Source organism: Siphateles boraxobius, unplaced genomic scaffold (assembly GCF_051911475.1).
Source record: "Siphateles boraxobius isolate OS27281-9 unplaced genomic scaffold, OSU_SipBor_1 29, whole genome shotgun sequence".
In the NCBI taxonomy this organism is placed as follows: domain Eukaryota; kingdom Metazoa; phylum Chordata; class Actinopteri; order Cypriniformes; family Leuciscidae; genus Siphateles; species Siphateles boraxobius.
In genome coordinates this window covers 12047379-12070649 of record NW_027508908.1, presented here as the reverse complement: position 1 = coordinate 12070649, position 23271 = coordinate 12047379, and the positions used below count along the sequence as shown (strand labels likewise).

The 23271-nt window shown below is 39.1% G+C and overlaps 1 protein-coding gene across 8 annotated transcripts in view; it reads left to right on the top strand.

Moving 5' to 3' along the window:
• The window catches only part of tenm3 (teneurin transmembrane protein 3), a 321921-nt gene that overhangs the window by 239515 nt on the left and 59135 nt on the right, over positions 1 to 23271 (top strand). For 4 of the 8 annotated variants that reach the window (XM_077246623.1, XM_077246622.1, XM_077246626.1 and 1 more), the window contains 7 exons: positions 4960 to 4983; positions 6038 to 6058; positions 7197 to 7343; positions 9110 to 9326; positions 14780 to 14899; positions 17736 to 17997; positions 22416 to 22683. In XM_077246623.1, coding sequence (XP_077102738.1) covers positions 4960 to 4983; positions 6038 to 6058; positions 7197 to 7343; positions 9110 to 9326; positions 14780 to 14899; positions 17736 to 17997; positions 22416 to 22683 — 1059 coding nt within the window. The remainder of the gene's footprint in view (positions 1 to 4959; positions 4984 to 6037; positions 6059 to 7196; positions 7344 to 9109; positions 9327 to 14779; positions 14900 to 17735; positions 17998 to 22415; positions 22684 to 23271) is intronic. The other 4 variants (XM_077246625.1, XM_077246624.1, XM_077246630.1 and 1 more) reach the window with 1 other exon arrangement.

Here is a 23271-nt window from a genome sequence, read left to right as displayed (position 1 = left end):
GGCGATAATACACAGTCGCGTTTTGGAGTCGGGACCTAGACTGTAAGGTCGGGACATGACGGAATATTCACTTGCACAATCGGGCCAGCAGTGCATCGTGACTGAAGTCTTTTTAAGTCTTACCAGTTTAAACATTCAAGCGATTTTAAACTAATCAGTGCTCGCGCGCTCTCTGAGATTATTTTCTATGCGCACATTCATAGAAAATCCGCCTCAAAAACAGCTGGCTAGTAACTATTTTTCGCGGATTATATTGCTTTAACACGCAAAATTGTCAATTTCGGTCTTTGTGAGTAGGCTATACTCTAAATAGGCTATAGTCGGTTTTGTCTTTAATAAACATAAAACGCATGCCAGTATAATGAACACAGGATCCGTGCACTAGCTCTTAAAGTGACGGCAGCCATATGTGTCTGTCATTAATTTTGTTGTCAAAACAACAAAAGATGGCTTTAAGTTAAAGGAATCAGGATTAATAGCCTATGTATTTAATTTATTCAGGACTAAAATACTACCCAGTGTTATTTTCCATTTGATTACTTTATTCAGTATCTGTATATAAATACTAGTGTTAGACCTATTCAAAAACTTTTCTCTTTAATTGTCTTTATTTGTATCTTTATTCTATTGTATTTATTTGTGCTACTTTTTTCAATTTAATTAAACAATTTAAATCAAGCTTCCTTGTGATGTGTAAATTCTTAACAACAATAGGCTATTACCCCATTGTAAAAATGCAATGAGCGCAAACATTTAGGCAAGATAAATGTAATAATTTTGTTTGGAAAAAATGCCCCCCCCTTTCTCCCCTCAAACAAAAAAAATCCCCCCCATGAGAATCATCTAAAGGGGGGATCCCCCCCCCCTCCTCCCCCCCTCCCCTCCCCTCAGGCCCATGAGAACTACCACATCTTTAAATTACTATTAGTATTATTTGAAGTTAACATTATAAAATAGCCTACGTAGACCTACACCACAAAACTAGTTGAGGATAAATTATTTAAAATTTGGCAATTTCAGCATTATGGACGTGAAATTTGCAGCCAAAACTTGAAATATAAATTCTCAGAAAGTGCATTAAATTAATCCTCAATTGACCGGCAACACGTCCAACATGCAGATGCATATTACGGCACCATCCCGAAATCAATTTAGTTGGAGTACAGAACACAGCCCAAAAGCAGCAGCCTACACTGCCGTATAGTATAATAATTTGCATAGTTATTATTGTTCTTTGGTGTTTAGATTATACAGGTTTTTCCTAATGTTATTTAATAAAAATACCGGTATTTTTTTTCTTCTCTCAAAATCTCTTTTTTTCACCACAAGCCCCGCCCCCTCAAGCCCCGCCCCCGTGATAGAATCGCGATACGAATCGAATCGTGGGTCAAAAATCGTGATACGAATCGAATCGTGGGTTTGGTGTATCGTTACAGCCCTAACACACACACACAGTTCCGCTGCAGCTGAGTGGCCGGTTAGGCCGGTCGCGTATCATTAAAAAAAACAAAAAAACTCTTTGACCACCGGCCGGTCTTAGGCCTGAAATGGACCGGCCGTTCGGGATTGTTCCCGGTATTCCCGATGGCCAATCCGCCCCTGGTTATAGGAGTCCTTGCTAGTCTTATGACAGGGATCTCAGTTTTACGCAGGGCACTGGAAGACAGCTGTGAAGTGGCGTGATTACACGTGGGATATTACACGTATGTTACGTCTCCCTGCCACTTCCGCTGTACCGCTGGGTAGACACCTGAGTTCAGTCTCGGCTCCTCAGCGAAGACATATCTGCATGTTGCCGGCGTCCTCGTTTTATACCCACGCGGTGGGGCGGAGATACACTATGAGAATCCACTACTCAGGGAACGAGGGTTACATACGTAACCGAGACGTTTTTCAGGTTTGTCCAGCTGATTGACATGCATATGTTAGAGCAAAAAGGTATTCGTCAATGGCTGTTTTATATTAAAAGCATGACTTTTTTCCCCCAACATCTACCATTGAGCTTTGTGATATATCGCTTTTATTTCAGTACCAGTGTCACATGTTTAATATTTTTGTGGAAACCGTGATACACTACCATTTCCAAAAAGTATGATTTAAAAAAAATATATTTTATTTGGCAAGGATGCATTAAATTGATTGAACAAAAGATTTCTATTTCACATAAATGGTGTTATTTTAAATGATCTATTTATCAAAGAATCCTAAAAAAATCACTTTCTACAAAAATATTAAGCAGCAAAAACTGTTTCAAACATTGATAATAGTAAGAACCATTATTAGTAATTGAGCACCAATAATAATTACATTGTACAAAAAGTACAGTGATACATAATGAAAATGTATTAAAATAGAATTATTTTAAAATGTTTATTATTATTACTTTTGTCCACACTGTAATGTAAACACACTGAACTGTAATATTTCACAATATTACAGTTTTACTTTTTTATTTATTTATCAATTCAGTATAATTAATACAACATATTTAATGTTTGATCTGTAGAGTACCTCACATGCAGTCGAAAACAAATGCATGCGGTATTGAAGCGTCTGTCCTTCAAAATCTCCCATTTATTATCACGCATACACACGTGCATACAGACAAAAAAAAATCAATAGCAAAACCTACAGCACGCTAACACACAACTACATCATCTTGATTTCCATTGCCCTCAATTCTCCCCTCACATCAAACCATGTCAGATAGATGGATGATTAAAGCAAAAACAGCATGCACTGTACATTTACAAATCATTTTCCACTCTTTATCATTTCAATCAGTAATTAATGAAACGCCCTGTTACAGCATATTAATCCAAGCATGCTCTGAGAAGGGAACGGGAATCAGACTTGCAGTCGGTGGATTGCTGTGGATGGAGGTGGTGGTGGCATGCACTATGCTGTCATTACGTTGGCGGGGCATCTGTCGGTCAGGAAGAGGGCTGACACATTACTAACATTTGATTGGTTCTGTGGGATGGCTTGAGGTGCTCATGAGCATGATTAAAACACATGTTTGGCCTCTATTTCGCACTAGCTATACCCACAGCTGTGCGGGCATGTATACCACCATGTGGTTGTGCATAGCAATTAGGATAATGGTAATTAATATAGGCTTTCTCTCTTTTTCTTTTTGGAAGAACAGTGACTGAGTCGAGCTGGACGCGATGTATAATTGTTTCCAGATTAATGTCACTTTAATCAGAGCTCTTTGAATGTGCACGTAAATAATGAAGCATTGATGTCCATAAAGGGATGATTGCCTTTTTTTTTTTGTCTCTCCTTCACTTACACTCTCTCTCTCTCTCTCTCTCTCTCTCTCTCTCTCTCTCTCTCTCTCTCTCTCTCTCTCTCTCTCTCTTCTCTCTCTCTCTCTCTCTCTCTCTCTCTCACACACACACACACACACACACACACCCCACCCCCCTCAGGACCATCAATGTAAATGAACAGAAGTTTGTTGTAATTAGCCAGTAATTGGCTGCCCTCACTGGCAAGTTTCCAGCTCAGAGTATGCGTTAGCTTGTGTTTTCATAACCCGTTGTGTATTCTGGGATAGATACGCTGGCCGGTCTTCTACAACTGTCTAAGTTATGGATCTCCCAGACATAACAGTGAGTGTGTGGAAACGAGACACCCGAGGAATTTAATCAGTGCGCTCTTGCTCGCTCTCTCTCTCTCTCTCTCTCTCTCTCTCTCACACACACACACACATACACACACACACACATACACACACACACACATACACATACACACAACCTCTCAATCAGTCTCAACCACACACAATCGTCTTCCATTCACACAAGAGTGTCTTCCTTAAGAACATAATCCAGCTAATGAAGCCTTTGCATAGTAGCGTTGTTATGCTTGTATTAAAATGTGACCTTTTATTTAAGATGATTTGTTGTGACTTAGCATATGTAATGTTATGACACGCCACACAGGGTTTCTCCCAAAGCCTTGTCAGAAATCATTTCATTTAGCCACAGGAAGGAGATGATTGCTCTCGTACACATGTGGATGATTCAGAGCTTATCCATACAGTATTCCCACCAACACACACTCTTTTTTTTTTCTCACTCAGGGCCATATAATATTTCACTCACACACTGAGAGGCTCAAGGATAATAGACCTGATGTGATGACAATGTGAAACGTGAATTAGCAAACATACAGCTGGATTCTTGAACCACATGTCAATCATCGGGATGCAATTTCCAATTAGCATGTGAGGCCCCTTTTGGTGCCCTTTTCTAACAGTACTGTAAATCCCATGATGCCTATGTTATTTACTTTATGCATTATGAGTGATAGTGTCACACATTTGAAAACAGATTTATGGGAACGCTCTGAGAATACTGAACAGGAAGAGAGAGTTATTTTCTACGGGGGTGTTGTTTTTCATTTGTTTCACAAATGGTGTCGCATAGGATTGTGCAGGGTACCTTTGGGCTTTACGGAACCACACAAGTCCAAGACTGCTCAGTGGACGTATTTTTGCTTTATTTAACCCAGTCTGTTAGTTTTTGTAAAGGAGTTGTAAAGTACACTGAAAACCATTTGGTGTATGATTTACTTTGAAACATTTTTCACTCAGAAATTGCTTGTAAAATTCACAAAGAAATGGGAAGTGAATTAAATGTGATATTTTGAAGTAGAAAGACTGAAATTGTGTTGTTGTTTTTTAAATCCATGTTTTATTTACAACTTAGAAAAATCTTTTGATATATATATTGATGTGAGAAAGGAGAAATCAGTTAGCATGTTTACTCGTTTTGAATGTCTCTCAATAGAAGATGCACTTTGGAACCAGATGCTGAAATTACGACATCTTCCAGCAGTACTAAAAAAGCTCTTAGTTTCTGTATGTGGTTTTCAGTTTGACTGTCTTTTCACACCTTTTTAACATCCTCTTTCTCTTCCTTTTTCTTCTTCTTCTTGCTTCATATAAAGCTCACCCGGAGACGTATGTCCAAGGTACTGTATCTTTACTCCTTTTTCTCTCTCTCATTCTCTCCCTTGAGCTCTTGTGTCCCGGATTGAGGTCTTTATGACATTTTTATGGCGCATTAATAACCTTTTCTCTCTCTCTCTCCTCTGCGTGTCTGCTATTATTGTGATTCTTCATTGGCTTCTTTTTTTGGACTGTCAGAAATCCAATCCAATGTCCTCAGTGCTCTCCTTGGCTAATGTTGCAACTTCTGCAGAACCATCCCCCTCGCCACAGCTAAATCACCACTGCTCCACATCTGCAGTTTAGCACCTCCTCCGTGTCCCAGAGTCGCACTCACATTCGTTTAAAAAGAAAAAAATAGTGCGCCATGAAACCTGCACGCAAATGACGATCAGCCATGTTTATTTTATAATGAACTACGAACTTGCGGTGTAAACGGAGATCAAGTGAAGAGATACTTGCAGATTCTTGTTTACTGTTACTGAGGTGTTTTTGGAAATGATTTCACAGGGCTAAATCAGTGCTAAGCCAAGTGTGATTCTAGACTCGCATAGTGGCATATGGTGCATCAGAACGCCAAGATTTTCTTTTCTTTTTTTACCATTTAAGATGTTTCTTAAACTATTACTGGCTTACTTTGATAATTTTATTCCAAACCTCAATAGGTTAGCTCGGAACATGTTTTTTGCTTGTTTTCATTGTTTTACCACATTCCATGTTGCTTTTTTTCATTTTCTCACTCACTACAATGCTAAACCGACATAGCACGTAGTGTATCTCTGTATGGTATTTATTCATGCGTTGAGTAACACAACATACACGCTGTGGCAATCCTCCAGACAGAGTCGGCCAAAGTCGAAACAGCTCCCACTCCTCTTTCAACATCTCGCGTTGCTCCTTCTCAAAGCCCTTCTTTCCTTTCCTCCTTCTCTTTATGGTCATTTGCTTCCTTTCTCTCTCTTTTCTTTCCCTTTTGTGTTTTTGTGTTCTGAATCGTCCTTCACTTGGACTCAAGTGCTCAGATTTTTTTTGTTCATTTTCTTTCCCGAATTTTCCTCCCTCCCGGCCCCATAATAGGAGAGAGGATAGGATTTAAAGGTAATGCATACCAAAGCCCCAAGGAGACTGTCACAAGCAATCACTCCGCTGTCTCCCTGTGTCTTTCTTTTCTTGTTTCTTGTTTTCTTTCTTTCTCCCTCCTTCACTTTTTGTCTTGAAGCACGATGTCAGCGTGTCTATGTTCTAGTCTCCTCGCTCTATTTATTGTTGTCCTTTATATCTGCCAAATTCATCATTGTTTGTCTTGAACAAGCCACAAACACACACACACAAGCAATTACTGACACGTGCACACACACACACACACACACACACACACACACACACACACACACACACACACACACACACACACACACACACACACCTGTGGTCCTTGAGTTTTGTTTGGGAATCCTGTGGGTCCTGTCTCCATGCATCCCGCAGCCTGACCCCTGGTGTTTGTTAGCCTAGCTTCTCCCACAGTCCTCCCCTTCCCCCCCCCTTGGCCTCTCTCGCTTTCCTCTGATTCCGTCCGGCGGAATGTGACCTGGGCAGAAAGTATAGCGCTGGAGGCACACACTCTCTCGCCAGCTCAGATGTCCACCCTATACTTTATGCCACTGGGATTCTCTGTGTGCCGTAGCTTCACATGGATTCACTATTTCATGATTCCCTCACCCTTTTATATCCCTTCCTTTGATCTCTTCTTCTAAATTCAATTTTCTTTCTTTTAATTGATTTTCTTTAAATAAATTTTTCATTTGGATTCCTCAATCGGTTCTTTTTCCTTTTGAATCTCACCTTGATTTTCTCACAAACGTATGCCATCCCTTTTGAAATGATTGGTTGTGTCGAGAGAGAACATCCGTTACATCCATGTGAATCTACAGCCCCTGTGCATCTCTCTAGGCCTGTTTGAAGTCCAGCGTCAGTCTGTGTTCACCTTTAAACCTTTACTTTCATTCTCGACGATGTCAGTGTATCTCTGTTTGGATTACCATTTGTGTTTCACAAGTTGAAGACACACTGTGTCCTACTGTGGCCACATATAAGTCGATTTTTAACTGCAACAGAACAACTTTCAGAGAGAATACTGTCATATAAATTTTAAAAGACACATAGTGACTCAGTCCAACACACATTTGAACATGCACCCGCCAGTACTAGTGTATGACGGTTCTGTCTGTCTCTGCAGAGGGATGTCCAGGTCTGTGCAACAGTAATGGCCGCTGCACCCTGGATCAGAACGGCTGGCATTGTGTCTGCCAACCAGGCTGGAGAGGGGCTGGATGTGACGTTGCCATGGAGACGCTCTGCGCAGACGGCAAGGACAATGAAGGAGGTGAGGTCACCGGTGACTGGATGCATAAATGTTATAAAATTGAAATGGGATGCATATGGGAAAGTGTATGTAAATATCACATACATATTTGTCAATGATAATCAGGTCAAGTACGTCACCCTGGTGGAAACGGTAAAATGTGCATGTTTAATTGTTTATGAGACAACTGACATATTGTGACATTGTAATTTCTTCACCCTCAGTAAAAGTCATGATAAATTAAGTTTAGTAAGTAAAGTTTTTAAGCAGGTTTTAAACACACCAAAACTTGTTATGGCCGTCCTAAGCAAACGGATAGAAACAGAAAAGTAAGCATTTATTGATTTAGAAGAGTCACGCTATTTCTCACTGTTGTATCCCATCAGAATATACCAAACAAGACATGACCCTAAGACCAAAGACAAGTAAATCTCAAAACTTAGCTTAGAGTCTGAAGGTTCTACTTCTAGTTTTGACACACATCAGGGAGACCGACAATGACAGAGCATCTCTTTTACTTGCATTCAACAAAAATGACAGGCCTGCTCAAGGGGCAAGTAGTCGTGAATCCTTCTCCACTGATCTTGCATTCAGGGCGTGTGTGTCTGGATGCAGAACGTCTTGGTACATGAGAGGTTCTGTTGCACGCTTGAGGTACAGAATGCGGTCTAGGTCTAAAAATCTTCTCCACTGAGCTGAATGCATGAACCTTTAAACACAGCCCAATTCCAAAGCATTTGAGGAGATTGTTTTTCTAGTTGGAGATAATGCGGTCTGTAACATCTTAAATCTGAAGGATTTACAGTCCTCTGGAAGCCTGAAAAGAAGCTTTGAAGTTTTCCGAAAGCGGAAAGAAAAATATACAGTAAGGTTATGATATATCCTCAGTCGTACAGTAATCGTGCCACGTTTTGCAGATTTTCTCTGAATTTGGCTTCCTTTCAATAGCTATTACAAAGAGGTACTGTAAAAAGATCAGAACATAAAGTTCTTTACATAAACAAACATAAAAAATAAATACGTTTCTCCTTAAATACACATACATGTCCAAAGATCCCTTTACGTGACCTCTGTTTTGTGTGACCTATACGCAAGCTATGTTAACATATTCTGCTCCCTCTAGAGGAACCATTGCATGTGCGTGTTGACTTTGGCCATAGCGGACCGGATTTAAAGCAGCGTGAGAGTTACGAGAGGTCCAGATCTCACATGAAGTTGCGTGGTGCTTTTGGCAGGGGATGCTGAGACCCTCGTAAGGCAAAACAAACAGTCAGACACTCTGCCTCGGATCTCACCAGAGCAGTGTCAGCTCAGGGTGCTGTAAAGAAAGAATTGGTCTCATACTGATTAGCCCAACAAAAGTGCGTGTTTGCACATGTGTTCTTTTACAACCCCCCTGTGACCGTGTGCCAGATGTACACAGGTCTTTTTATAAACTAGCTGAGACGGATGGCAGAGGTTTATGGCACTTACCTGCGGGAGATCAGATCCCATGTCCACACAAAGCATTAACCAGGTGTATACTTATATAGGCAAGAGAGAGTCTTGACAATGTGAAAGAAGAAAGAGAGGATATTGCTGTCATGTTTCTGACCCTAAAGGTGAAAGAACTAATGGTTGGATGATGTATGAAGCATAGATGCAAAATCGTTTCAATTCTCTCACACTATAAGCGTGTGACGGGATCTGTAAGACAGGACACAGGATATACTATAAGACTCTTGAACACATAGAACCTCATGTTTTTTATGTGCATTGTTAAGTGAGGTGTGTGTCTGTGTGTGCAGATGGCCTGGTGGACTGTATGGATCCAGACTGTTGCCTGCAAAGCTCGTGTCAGACTCAACCCTTCTGCCGTGGCTCTCCTGACCCCATCGACATCATCAGCCAGAACCAACCCACAAGCCCACAGCAAGCCGCCCAGTCGTTCTATCAGCAAATCAGCTTCCTCATTGGCCCAGAGAGCACGCATGTCATTAACGGAGACAACCCGTTTAACAGAAGGTAGGGCTGTATCAGGACTCATCAATAAGAATGCCATAATTGGGCAAGTGATGAACTACATCTTACATTGATCATTTAAAAATGTTTATACCAGCCCAACTTAAACAGTGTTTTTTTTTGTTTTGTTTTTTGTGGTCTCTTGGGTGTTGTGAGTTCAGTGAGTATTTGAAGTAAAGTAATCCAGCTGGATGATACGTTTGCACTTAGATCAGTTAAAATCGATAAAAAAATTAATCAAAAACTGACTTTCTTCTCCGGGTTAACAGCTGCAAGAAAAACTATCGTGAGTTCTCGGTTTCCTCATAATTCTTTGTCAAAACAACAATTATTGTCCTATTTTATAGATATTGTTCATTTGGAGCGATCCACTGTCTTAATTAATAGAGCAAAGCCAACTATTCTACACCGGAACCGAACTCATGACAGCTTGATTTCCATTCTTAAAACTTAAGTGATCTAAAGGTAATACTAAGATATAAATGAAGGCAAATGGGAGTGCATGTTATCTTGTTTGTTTGAACTGTTTCTTTTTTTCTCCACCTTTTATTTTGATAGACACCTTAATTACCTTTATTTCAAAAGACACTTTCTTCCTGTAAATCATTTATCTCTGAAATTATGTATATAGATATTTTATTTTATTTATTCTTCTTTATGTACTGTATATGTACATCTGTTTCTCTTGTGTATATCTGTTTTATTTTTGTTATCAGTTATGTTCTCCACGCTGAATTAAGTCTAACAAATAAATTGTTAGTGTTAATGCTGGTTACTTTGTTCGTAAGAAAAGCACAATAAAGTATTGGTAAAAAAAATTTGATAAATTAGACAAATCATTACCCTTATGGTTCACACAATAAGCCATTACCATACCATAAGCCATTATCATTACCTTAAGCCATATTGTTTCCAGCAAATATGGGATGTCATAGCTGTCGTGGAGTTGATTTAACCCTAACAGATATATAGAAGGGAACTGAACATTAATTAAAAATATATGTTAAAAGTCATATAGTTAATTAAACACACACACACACACACACACACACACACACACACTATTTATCATACTTGTGGTGAGTCCGGTGCTGCACAAGTAAAGATCTAAATTACTGATCCAACTGATCTATAGCTGAAAAGGATTCTTAATGTCTAACAATTAAAAAATACTGAAGAGCAGCACTTGTTCATGGTGGCTTATGATGTAAATTTTATGAATCCAGTTTCTGCTTTGCGAGCGACCATGTGCGTGAACCACCATTAATAAAAAAGAAAAAAGCATTACTCCCTACAATTGCTTCCAACAGCCCTGTTAAAGACTTCATACAGTTGCCATGGAAACAGATGTGCTGACAAAACCTCATAAGAACCGTGTGACCCGGGTTACGGGGAGAAAGATTTTCTGAAGTTGCATTAAAGTGTAATTTACAAATTGTGTGCCTCAATTTGCATTGTGTATGTGAGAGCACCATAACAGTTATTGGAAAGAGATGTTAGTTCTGATAATAGCCTGCTTGAATAAGCACTGCTATTAATTAAGTTGTCACATCCAGAGAGTGGGTTTGTCCGAAGCATCTTCTCTATGTTTGCTTGAATGGATATAATCATGGTCAGCTCCCTTCATGGCTCTGTTTTACCTTGTTCATCTCTTTTGCTCTGTCAATTAAGCACCTGTTGCTATTTGCTAAGTGCAAATCTCCTTTTTTTAACGTAATTTCCTTTGTGTGCAAGATTCAGTGAGTAAGCTAATATCGGCGGAAACCAGGAATAAAAACACAAAGCATTTGTGTCTTCTGCGACACCACAAATGCTCGCAGTCACGTTTCAATTTGACTGATATGTGATCATAATGCAATCACGATCAGTTTGTTTATCTCGTTCCCTGCCTCCTATGCACAACTCAATGCACATGTTCTGTTAAGATGGAAATCACATTAAAGTTAGCTTGATTAATCTCAAAAATTGCTTGGCAACTGCGATTCGGTCATGACAGATAACATGATTAGCTACAACAAAGAGTTTAATAGGCCCAATGCCGGTGCCCCATATGTGAGGACATTAAACCTTAAAGTACCTCTGTGGCAAGATAAAGACCTGATCTGATAAGGGGAGGTGTAGACTAATGTGATTTAAAAATAAATGCACAAACCCACGCGGGGCACATCTGCACTGAATATCGGTCATTTTGGCTGGAGAGTTTGTTTGGCAGTCATCTAATGTAACACAAACCATGTGTAGCAGACTCCCTCATCCTCCTAGCTCATGATAAAATAGAATAATCGCTCGCTAAATAATATAGATGTTTAAGTAAACATTATAGTGTCTGGTTTTTGTATTCATTGTGAAGTTTAGTTCGATTTGTACTCTTTTTTTTATCCTAGGCTGCTTTTTGTTTAAAAAGGAAAAATGGTGATAAAAAGACACAGCACAGATATATATATTTTGGCTGACTGAGGAAAGGCCGTTATTGTGAATAATTATATATATATATATATATATATATATATATATATATATATATATATATATATATATATATATATATATATAGTACCTGTCAAAAGTTTGGAAACATTTCCATTTTTTATGTTTTTGAAAGAAGTCTCTTATGCTCACCAAGGGGGCTGCATTTATTTAATCAAAAATACAGTAATATCAGTAATATTGTGAAATATTACAATTTAAAACAATTGTTTTCTATTTTAATACACTTTGTCTTTTTTAAATGATTTATTCCTTTGATGGTAAAAGCTGAATTTTCAGCATCATTACTCCAGTCTTCAGTATCACATGATGCTTTAGAAATCATTCTAATATGCTGATTTACTGCTCAAGAAACATTTCTTATGATTTTCAATGGTGACAACAGATTTGCTGCTTAACAAAAGATAGATATTAATACTTTTATTCATCAAGTTTGCATTAAAATGATCAAGTGACAGTGAAGACATTTATGTTAAAAAAATTTATTTAATAAATGCTTCAATAAATGCAAATAAATGCTTCTCGTAGAGCTTTCTATTTATCAAAAACTCTGAAAATTAAGTATCACCATTTCTTTTCATCACAGGAATACTTTTAATTTTAAAATATATTAAAATAGAAAACAGTTTAATTTGTAATAAAAAATTTCAATATTTCAGTTTTTACTGTATTTTTAATTCAATAAATACATGCTTGGTGAGCATGAGAACTTTTGACAGATACTGTATATCTCCTCCTCATTCTGCCTTCTGGGTCAACAAAGAAAATCCTGCTAAGGAAAAGTTGTTGTTTGTGTGTTTCCTCAGGGTAACTAGCTATTGATTCACAGCATAAACATTGTAAAACAACATGCCACTTGAGCAAAAGTGCCAGCTCTTCAATTTTCCGGAATTAAGTATCTGTCCCACACCCTATATATTCCAGCAGCCTCTCTCCAGATGTTTCTCCTATGTCATCTTCAGCCGTCCATTCACTTGAACGCTTGGCACAGAAAACCCCTTCCTGTGTACATGAAAATGTCTTGTTTTCATTTTGCAACATGCTTCCCAGCACTAAGGGGCCTTTTAAGCAGATTAAGCTTCTGCGTGGTGCATGTTGGCAAAATAGAAGGTGTTTTAAGCAGTGAGGTTTGGATGGAAAACAACTAGAGCATTGAGAGGGTCAGCGTCCAGAAGAGCGCATTTGTATGACCCCTTTAAGAATGAAGTAAATAACCTTGAGCACCTTGGTAGATGTCCACCTGGATCCAGCCATAATCCTTGTGATGGCATCATCGTGAAGGTGATTCTTAGAGAGAGACCAGGGCAGAAAGGGGCTGTTGGAGGCTGTATATGGTCTTGTAAAAATGTTGTAAAATCCATTGATCAATGTGGTGTTATTCTGAAGTAATTCTGCCAGGATTTTTATGGTTTTGATTATTTCAAAACTATTATATATATATATATATATATATATATATATATATATTATGGGTGAGTTTACATTTTTGTATTTCATTTAAAATGCCTATTAGACTATTCATATTTTGTAGTTATCTGTCATTTTCTCTGTATTTTGATTGTTTTTGTGCAGTTTACAGTACACATTTGTAGTTTTAAAATTTTTGCACACTTACATTTTTATTTCACTTAAAGGGATAGCTCACGCCAAAATGAAAACTTGTCATCATGGTGGCCTCAGAGCATGTGGTATGCAGATCTACAATAATAGTTGTGTGTTGTGTGGTGTGGTGTTCAGGGCAAAAGAGAGAGAAATACAGCACTGAGAAGGTGAATTACAGCATGCTTTTAGGACACTCAGGCTGTGGCAGCTAACACTAGACACTATTGTTTTATTATCTCACACAAAGCAAATGGGATTTCTGAGTTACGGTCACATCATGAGGAATGGCAGCTTATTTATGTAATGTTTACCTGTGCCTGTGACCCCGGGGTCATTTCCACACTTCCCTTATCCCAGCTTCAAGTTAGGGGGGACGCCACACTTTGATTCACTGCGGCTCTGCTGATTAGGCCCTCAGAAAAACAGTAATGACCTGGAAAATCATCCAATAAGTAGAGCGAGGTGTTCTCGGCTCGGCACTGCGGTGAAGTGACTCTCTGCCTTCCTGCCATTGATTAACAGCTAAAGCAGATCTCTCCCACTCATGCTGCCCAAAACAACCCAGCCTTTGATTAACTTCATGGTTGCTTTGTTATTTTGTTAGGAATGTCAATTGATTAAAAAAAAAATACTATTGTAATCAAATTAGGTATGCCAATAATAAATGAATTGCAATTGTTTAAATATATCAGTATCTACAGAGAAAGATCATGGTGATTCAGATAGTTTGATTAAATTAAAATCTTGTGACCCCATTGCTCAGTTTATTCTGTTGCACTTGTTGCTTTAAACTGACAGCTCTAATTGTGTGTGTGTGTGTGTGTGTGTGTGTGTGTGTGTGTGTGTGTGTGTGTGTGTGTGTGTGTGTGTGTGTGTGTGTGTGTGTGTGTGTGTGTGTGTGTGTGTGTGTGTGTGTGTGTGTGTGTGTGTGTGTGTGTGTGTGTGATTTGAAAGTCAAGTGTTTATCAAAAAACGAATAGATAACACAGAATTCATTAGTATTTAGACTATTATTCCCCGGGTTGGAAAGTTACAGTTCTTTAAACAAAAGCCTTGGACACATCGATCCTTATAAAGCTCTTTGAAGGAAATCTGCCTTGGGAATTAAGCACATAAGAATCCTACTGCAGCCTTTAGGGGACTGAATTATGGCGGCCTACAGAGACAGGGGTGCAAGAGTCACATAAATAAGCATAGAGTGAGTGTGAGTGAGAGAGACAGACTTTGTGTGCTTTCTAGTTATTTACAGTGGATAAGACATTTTAACATCGCAGTGAAAGCTTAGTGAATCCATTGTCAGTCATGCTGTAAATCATAATAATAGTGTGTGTGGGTTTTTTTATCAAATGTGTGTGCTTGTTTTGCAGCCTGGTGTCCATTATCAGAGGGCAGGTGCTCACTGCAGATGGTACACCCCTGATTGGAGTCAACGTGTCCTTTGTGCACTACCCAGACCACGGATTCACCATCACACGGCAGGATGGCATGTAGGTTGAAAACACAAGCAGACACATATCCTATATTCACTTCCATACTGTTTCTGTCCTTGAATAACTGAATGTCATAATACAGCCCAGGGTATAGATGTCACCTAAACCATCTGTTTAGTTATGTTTAGTACTCATGCATAAAATAAACATAAATGTGTGCAAACCTTGTCACTGAATACACTTTCTTTGTTTCCTTTTTTTTTGATTGAATACACAATTGTATACCCTTATGGCTCCACAACTGTGTGTGTGTGTGTGTGTGTGTGTGTGTGCGTGCGTGCGTGTGTGTGTGTGTGTGTGTGTGTGTGTTTTATAGTGTGCTGTCTTATCTACCAAGATCATCTCATGAAAATGTCAGGCATTGCTTCAGGAAGCAGTGCTTTAGCAAACAGCCTGTTTAAAATGCATTGGATTTACAAGGGTGGAATCAATCAGCCAATGGGCTGTACCCTCCCGTACTGTTAAACCAATCCTGGTATTATTAAGGAGCTGCAGCGCCACAATCATGAAGGCCTCAGGACTGTAACCATCAAGCTCTTTATGCAGACATCTTTGTTCAAGGAGAAGGAACTGTTTGGACCCACCATCATGTTCTGTCATTTGTCAGTGCTGAATTGCTAAAAGGCAGCAATCAAGCAGAGAGGAAATGAAATTTGAATTGAATTCAGTGCAATTAAAGATAGAATCACAGAAAAAGGCATTTCGGTTTTTTAAAGTTAAGTTTTTAAATAAATAGTTGAATGGAAAATGAAAATTCTGTCTTTATGAATTCGCCTGCATTTCGTTCCTATAATGACGCAATGACTTACTTCTGTGGCGCACAAAAGGTGTCATTGACATCATACCTGATGTAACACATCTAAGGGTGCCATATTTGATTTGAGGACTACAGTGGACAATTTTTAGTGCAAATTTGAACTTCAATCTGTTTATTACACAAAGCTTCAGAAGATTTGAAATTACACAAAACTGCAGGTTTTTTTTTTTTTTTTTGGTTCTTAATTGTTACTTTGGTTTGGAACCAAGGTTATTTATATACTATTATAGTATTAATTCATATTTTGAATTAGCCTTTATTTATTTTTATTTTTTTCAGTTTAATTTTAATTTTGTTATGGGCTTTGTCATTTTTATTTTTATATTTCTATTTAGTTTTATTTCCGTTTTAGTTTTAGTCATTTTTGTTCTTCAACTTAAATGGTCACACTTTAGATTAGGGTCCAATTCCCCCTATTATCTATGACTTTTGCCTTTATGACTATTAATTACTGCTTATTAATAGTTAGTAAGTTAGTTTTTAAGTTTAGATTTGGGGTAGGATTAAGGAATGTAGAATAAGGTCATGGAAAATAGGGCTTATAAATGTGGTTTATAAGTACTAATAAACAGCCAATATCCTGGGAATATGCATGCTAATAAGTAACTAGTTAATAGTGAGAATTGGACCCCAAAACTAAACTGTAATCACTTAAACTTCTTTTATTTAGTTGCTAAGGCAACATTTCTAATTTTGTAAGAATTTGTTTAATCTATTGTTCATAATTTATTTAATCTTTATTTCAATTAACAAAAACTATTTTAATAGTTTTAGTTAACAATAACAACACTGTTTTGAACCTGACAGCACTCGTCGCGATTCACTTTCATTATATGGAATAGAGTAGCCAGGATATTCTTCAAGAATTCTCCTTTATGTTCTATAGAACAACAAACATCCAAACATCATAATTGATAATGACATAAAAACAGAATTTTGGGGTGATCTTGGCTCCTCCTATATTTGTTTTCTATTAAATGAGAAGTAGAGGGCATTAGCACACATAACAGCAATGAGGAGAGGGGTTTATCTGTATCAGTGCATCACAGAGATAGACAGAGAGAGGTGTTAGAAAGAGACTTCCAGAGAGATGTTTAAATAGAAAATGTGATGAGAAAAGAGGTTGGACTGGAGAGAGAAAACCCAGACTGAACGAGAGAGAGTACAGGGGGTAGGCTATAGATAGAGGGAGTGTGTCTGAGATTAGCCCACTCAGCCAGCTGTTGCAGCTCTTGAACACCACAGCAGGGCAGGCCGTAAAAATGGCAGTGGATAATCATGCCCACACCTACATCCACTTACTTCAACAGGGAATCAGAGTACCAGCCACGCAGCTGTTAGGGACCAATCACCAGCAGCCGCTCCTTCAGAGCTGCTCAGATGCTCTGCGTGTGCGTGCGTGCGTGTGTGTGTGTGTGTGTGTGTGTGTGTGTGTGTGTGTGTGTGTGTGTGTGTGTGTGCACGCGTGAGCAAATCTTTACGCTTCTATGTGCATATTTTGTGCCCTATCTTGCTTTCCCCCCTGCAGCCGTTGCTGAATATTGGAATATAGGACAGTTCGCTCAGTTCCTGACTCATTTCCCTTCTAATAAGGCTCTCATGGCAACAGAGAGAGAGAGAGAGAGCCAAGGGAGAGTTTTGGCTTTTACACAAATGCAGGATAAAAAGGCTCAGCCACATTATCATGCATTTTTTACCGTGGCAAGGCCCTGTGTCAGGAAAGAAAGGGCCTTCTTAGAAACTCTTGGCTCAGAGGAGACACGCACTGGGATCAAGAAGGTTAAAGGAAGAGACAATTAAACCAGGTCTAGCCGTCAGTTCTCATGTCTAATTCATCTCAGTTACTCACTCTATCACCTCCACAGTACATTACCTGCATATTACACATACCTAATGAGGAGAGTATGACAGCCCTATTGTTTTTTAAATGTGTATATCATTTTATAAAGAATGTTATTAAGTTCATAGAAGCTAAGTATTGATATTTATTAATACACCCCTGTTTTGTCTGTGCAGGTTTGACATTCTGGCCAATGGTGGAGCATCACTGACACTGAGCTTCGAGCGGGCGCCATTTCTGACACAGTTCCGTACAGTATGGATCCCGTGGAATGTCTTCTACGTAATGGACACGCTGGTAATGAAGAAAGAGGAGAACGATATCCCTAGCTGCGACTTGAGTGGCTTCATTCGACCCAGCCCTCTCATCGTGGCCACACCCCTCTCCACCTTCTTCAGGTCCTCACCTGAAAATGGCCCCATCATTCCAGAAACACAGGTAAGGCTTAGTTTGACTCCTTAAATCAAGTGATTGTGAGATTACATACTTGCAAGCCACAATGTAGATCAGGGGTCTCCAACACGTCGCTCGCGAGCTACCAGTAGCTCGTGGCCTGATTGGAGGTAGCTCACCAAGGGGCCGTTCACATATCACGTCTTTTGCGCGCTCAAGTTCGTTATTTCAAATGTAGGAAGCTCATAATTGAAGCGACGCACTCATTTTTTTCCAGGCGCAGCGAGATGAAAACATCCATTAGCTACTAAAACTTCTTTGTCATTGTGGAGAGCGCAGTGCATGGTTGCATAGCAACGACAGACACCACGGGAAAATCGGACCGAATTTTACTATTAATAATGAAAGATAAGCTAATGTGCATTGTAAACGTCAGTAAATTATCTTTTTTGACTCATTCTTTTTATAAAAAAATATTTAAAGGCTGAAATATGCGAGCTTTTTATCAATCTTTTTTTGTCAAAACTTTATTTGAACTTGTAGGCTACATGTTAGTAGATAACATGTCGTAAGACACTCCTTTAAAATCTGGCCATCATTTTTAATGTTTTTATTTTAATGTTTATGTAAACAAAAAGTGCAAATGAATTCTAATTATATTTGTTATTTGCTGTTTTTTGACATAAAACTTGGTGAATTGATTTTATTGTGTAGTATTAGTACTTTTTGAACAGGATTCTGTGATAACCGTGATCATTTTGGTCACTATAATCATGAAATGAAATTTTCATGCCATTTCATCTCTAGTTAAGATGCACTATAAAATCAACTATAATTATGTGTTTTTACAGTATAATATGCAAAGTACAATTTTCTTTAAAAAAAATTAATCTCGTATTCTGTTCTTTTCTCTGACATTTAAGGGTGACATATATAGGCCTACAAAAACTCGTTTAGGTATACAAACAGTTTAGATAGTTTTTAATATGAGAGTTATGAGACTATTATTTAAGAGATTTAAGTATTGTATTAGCCTACCTACATGAGTAGCTCTCGGCCACTATCTTTTTTAAAAAGTAGCTCTCAAATGAAAAAAGGTTGGGGACCCCTGATGTAGATGCAGATCTCCAAATCTGAAACAATCCTTCCTACCAAAGTGATAATTCTGGTCAGCTGGAAACTAAATGATAATTAATTTACATATCCAGCAGAGGGTATCATATGGCAGTTGCCGGTATGAATCTGCAATTGAGTCTAGACGAGCAAGAAGGGGCCTTTTGAGAACAGTGATGGCACTAAAAAAACCTTGAGAAAACAGTATGTTCTCTGTCCTCATCCTGCACCCAGCATGCAGTACTCAGAGGAAAAACTGTTTTAAATCTTAGTGTGGCGCTTGCAAGACCTAGAAATCACTAGAGCCCTCGGCGTAACCCCACATATTGAGGAGATATTGGTCAGCATTTTATATCCTCTTGCGCACCCTCCTTTTGTTCCTTTTATAATGCAAATCCGCACACACTATCCCCTACATAATCTCTGTAAAATGACTCGAGCCTCTTGCTGCCTGTCTGTAAAAATGAAAGCTGGACCCACATCAGACCAAATAAAGCACTGTGTCTTTGGGGAAATGAATATAAAACATGCTTAGTTTGTGTCTTGCACAAAACAATTCCTAAGGTCTTAAAGGAATAGTTCACTCAAAAATGAAAATTCTGCTATTATCCTCACCCCCTTGTTTTTCAAAACCCATGTGATTTTCTTGCTTTGTGAAACACAACAGGTATATAAAAAAGATTATCCTAGCCACTTTTTTTAATGTAATGAAAGTGAATGAAAATTAAAGGTGTTTAATCGAATTAATGATTCACTCATTCAGTTAAGTGCCTGTTGGAGATGTTGCCTGTTCATCAAAGAGCTTTCATATGGCTTTTGTAGAATATAACATGTCATTCATATGGACTTTCTTAATACTTTCATGATACTTTTATTGTGCTTTTGCTCCCCATTCATTGTAATTGTATGGAACCAAGTGACCAGCTCTTTATTTAAAATGTACAATTTTGTCTTCCACAAAAGAAAAATCATTGTTCATCAGAATCATTTTCATTGTTGAGTGAACAGATCCTTTAAAACTAATTGTACTTATAAAAAGAAAGGCAAAATAAAAGTTGATATTGAATGCTTTTTCCTGTGCCATGTGAAATGAGTGATGTTATTGATTGAGAGGTTCACAAAACTTGGCTCAGTTCTGTCTGTTTCTCTCTGTCTGTATTTTCTCTTCCACCCTAACTTGTGTCCAGATGTGTATTTGATCCCTTCCTCTATAACCCGGCTTTTCCATTCTTACCTTTCTGTGGCATGTGTGTGGGGGAGGGGGGACATCCCCAGTAATGCGAGCACTCAGGGCCAACACATATGCTGTCTTACGATTTTGCTCCGAGACATAAAGGAGAAAAATTGTTTCCTTATTGTCGGCAGCATATGTAACAGGCCACACTCCTCTTTCCATGTTTCTGCTCGGTCCCAACAGGGGCGTCTGTCCCCTCTGAGGAACCCCACTCATCAAAGTAGATGGGCCCTGATTTGAATTACAGCCTGCTTTGAGAGCAACTCTAAACAGGGGTAATCAGACCCAACCAAGTTAGCATTTAATATGGGGCTTTTGGACTTCAGCTGTAATGGCCTCCAAGGTCCTTTTTTACCCGGAGCGTCACACATAAATGGCAAACAGACATCCCTCAGCCCCCCTCAGCCAGCGCTCGTAGCGCTTAGTGGCCGTGACACTGAACGGGAAGGGATATTGCTTCCACTTGGCCATCGTGCAGAGATGGAAAACATTTTATTTGGCTGGAGGAGAACGGCACGTTTTCACGTCCAGGGAAAAGCTCTAGGCGACAGTGGAAAATCAGATGAGACATTTAGTGAATGAAAGTTATATGATTTCCCATCATGTTTTGTGTTTCTGCTTCAGAAACTACTGTTTCCTTAAAGCATATCACCTCTAAATGCAACTAGAGTGCATTGTTTTGGCTGCTTTTTGGCTGCTTTTTGACCTCTCACAGAAACACTAGCTTCTTTTCTTACCATGAAAAAATGCTTGATGATAAAACTCAATCTGGTCTTTATTACTGTGCATTTAATGGGCTGTATCAAATGAACTTTCAAAGCCTTTTTCATCTTCCCTTTCATTTGGCAAATGAGAAAATATTTTGCTTTAATGCAGCCATATGCACTTATGGCCCTTGCCCCCGTGGCTAAGAATAACACGGCTGCACACGTAGAGACACAGCAGTGAATGCGGTGCCATTTATTAAGAGCTTTATAGCAGGCAGAGTAAAGCATGTTATTAGCTCAGACTCTGTAATCAAAGTTCACAGAGGGGAGGCCAGTACATAGAATGAATGCATTGTGGCTTATAGACGCCCTTAAGTAAACCTACGAACATAGGATATGCACACACGCATGTGGATGGCATCAGCTATTGTTAGGGTGGCAGCGTTTGCCCTTCAAATTGAGAACATAATGCTACGGTCATGTCCGTGTGTGTAAATGTGAAACCTGAAAAGTGTGAGTTGAAACCACCAAACTTTGTCTTAACTTGCTTTCCTTTTATTTTATCCCCTATCTACCATTAGTTTCCTGTTTGCCTGGGCTTTTTTCTTGCCGAAGCCACAGACTGCATATCAAAGGTTCTCCCAAAGCCATCTAGCCCCCTCTACTGATCCCTGTAAAAGTGCAGCGGCATCCAAACCAAAAAAGAGAGAAGAAAAGAAATTCCCTCTGGCTCCCTTTGTCCTCTGTGTTAGAGAAAAGCAAATGTCCCCTCCCAGTAGGACACTTGACAATGCCATGAGCTGGAAGACAGGGGGATTACTGTCTTTCCACTGTGGCTTGACTGGCTTTTCATTAAGCACTTGAGGAGAAAGCTGTGATGCAGAATTTCTCTGTTGATCCAAGCTGCTCCTCATCTCCTGTGCTCCTTTTCTGCATCTCAAAGAGGGAGAGAAATTAGTGCTAATGCCCTGAACTTTGGTGACTCCTCACCAGGGGCAACTTTAAATGCCGCTAACTGCACGCCTGTGCTTCATCTGGTACAATGTGCCAGCTTTCTAGAAGTCTGAAATCAATCCAGTTTGAACTCTTCTACTGCAAGTTGTGGCCCTCAATCCTCTGTCTGTTGACTATTTCTCGTGGTCGAGCATGTGGAATCCGGTACAGTAATAGCTTCCGACAGTGATGTAAATATAAGCATGTTCCGCCCGTGAAAATCTCCCTCATTAGATCCAAGATGTCAAGTAAATGGCGGTCAGAGCAAACACAGGCACAGATGTGCTTTAATCCTGTGGAGAGAAAAATCTGAGTCCTCATCCTTGGCTCTAATGCCGCTTCCAGATGCTCCTGAGTCACTCCTTCTCTCTCCCCATCTTCATTTATCTTCGCCTCTTTCTCTCTTCGATGTGCAGGTTCTTCAGGAGGAGACAGCGATTCCGGGTAGCGACCTGAACCTCATGTATCTGAGTTCGCGGGCGGCTGGCTACCGTCCAGTGCTCAAGGTGACCATGACCCAAGCCACCATCCCCTTTAACCTCATGAAGGTGCACCTGATGGTGGCAGTGGTGGGACGCCTCTTTCAGAAGTGGTTCCCCGCGGAACCCAATCTGTCCTACACCTTCATCTGGGACAAAACGGACGCATACAACCAAAGAGTCTATGGCCTGTCAGAAGCTGTGGGTGAGTAAACACACCGAGATCAGAGACTAAAATATATATATATATATATATGAGAGAGAGAGAGAGAGAGAGAGAGAGAGAGAGAGAGAGAGAGGAGAGAGAGGGAGAGAAGTATTTTATATATATACTACAATATTGAATGTCCTATTAAATGTGAAATTTTTTTCACTTCCATCCAAGGATATTTTTGCAAGATTCTCTGACTTTTAATTTAATGTAAATTGACACAGCATCGCACCTCTTCTCAAAACCTCCAAACTTTCCAAAAATGCCTCCCAATTAACAGCATTTTTCATGTTTTTACTAATATTAATTATGAAATCAGCTAGTGTAGTTGAGCTGATAAACACCCAAATCACTATCTATCACATGCTGTTCTTCTAGATTCACAGAGTAAAGCAATAATGTAATTACCCTCTGTAGAAAGACTGCATTTGTTATATGCAAAATGTAGATGTGCTTAATGGCCCATGCCACTATGACAGTTGCATTATGGGATGTCTCCTTGAATATACCTATGCAAATCGGGAATGTAAATGGAAAACAAAGCAGTTATGATTAAGGCAAACAATAGCACAGGAAGCATTT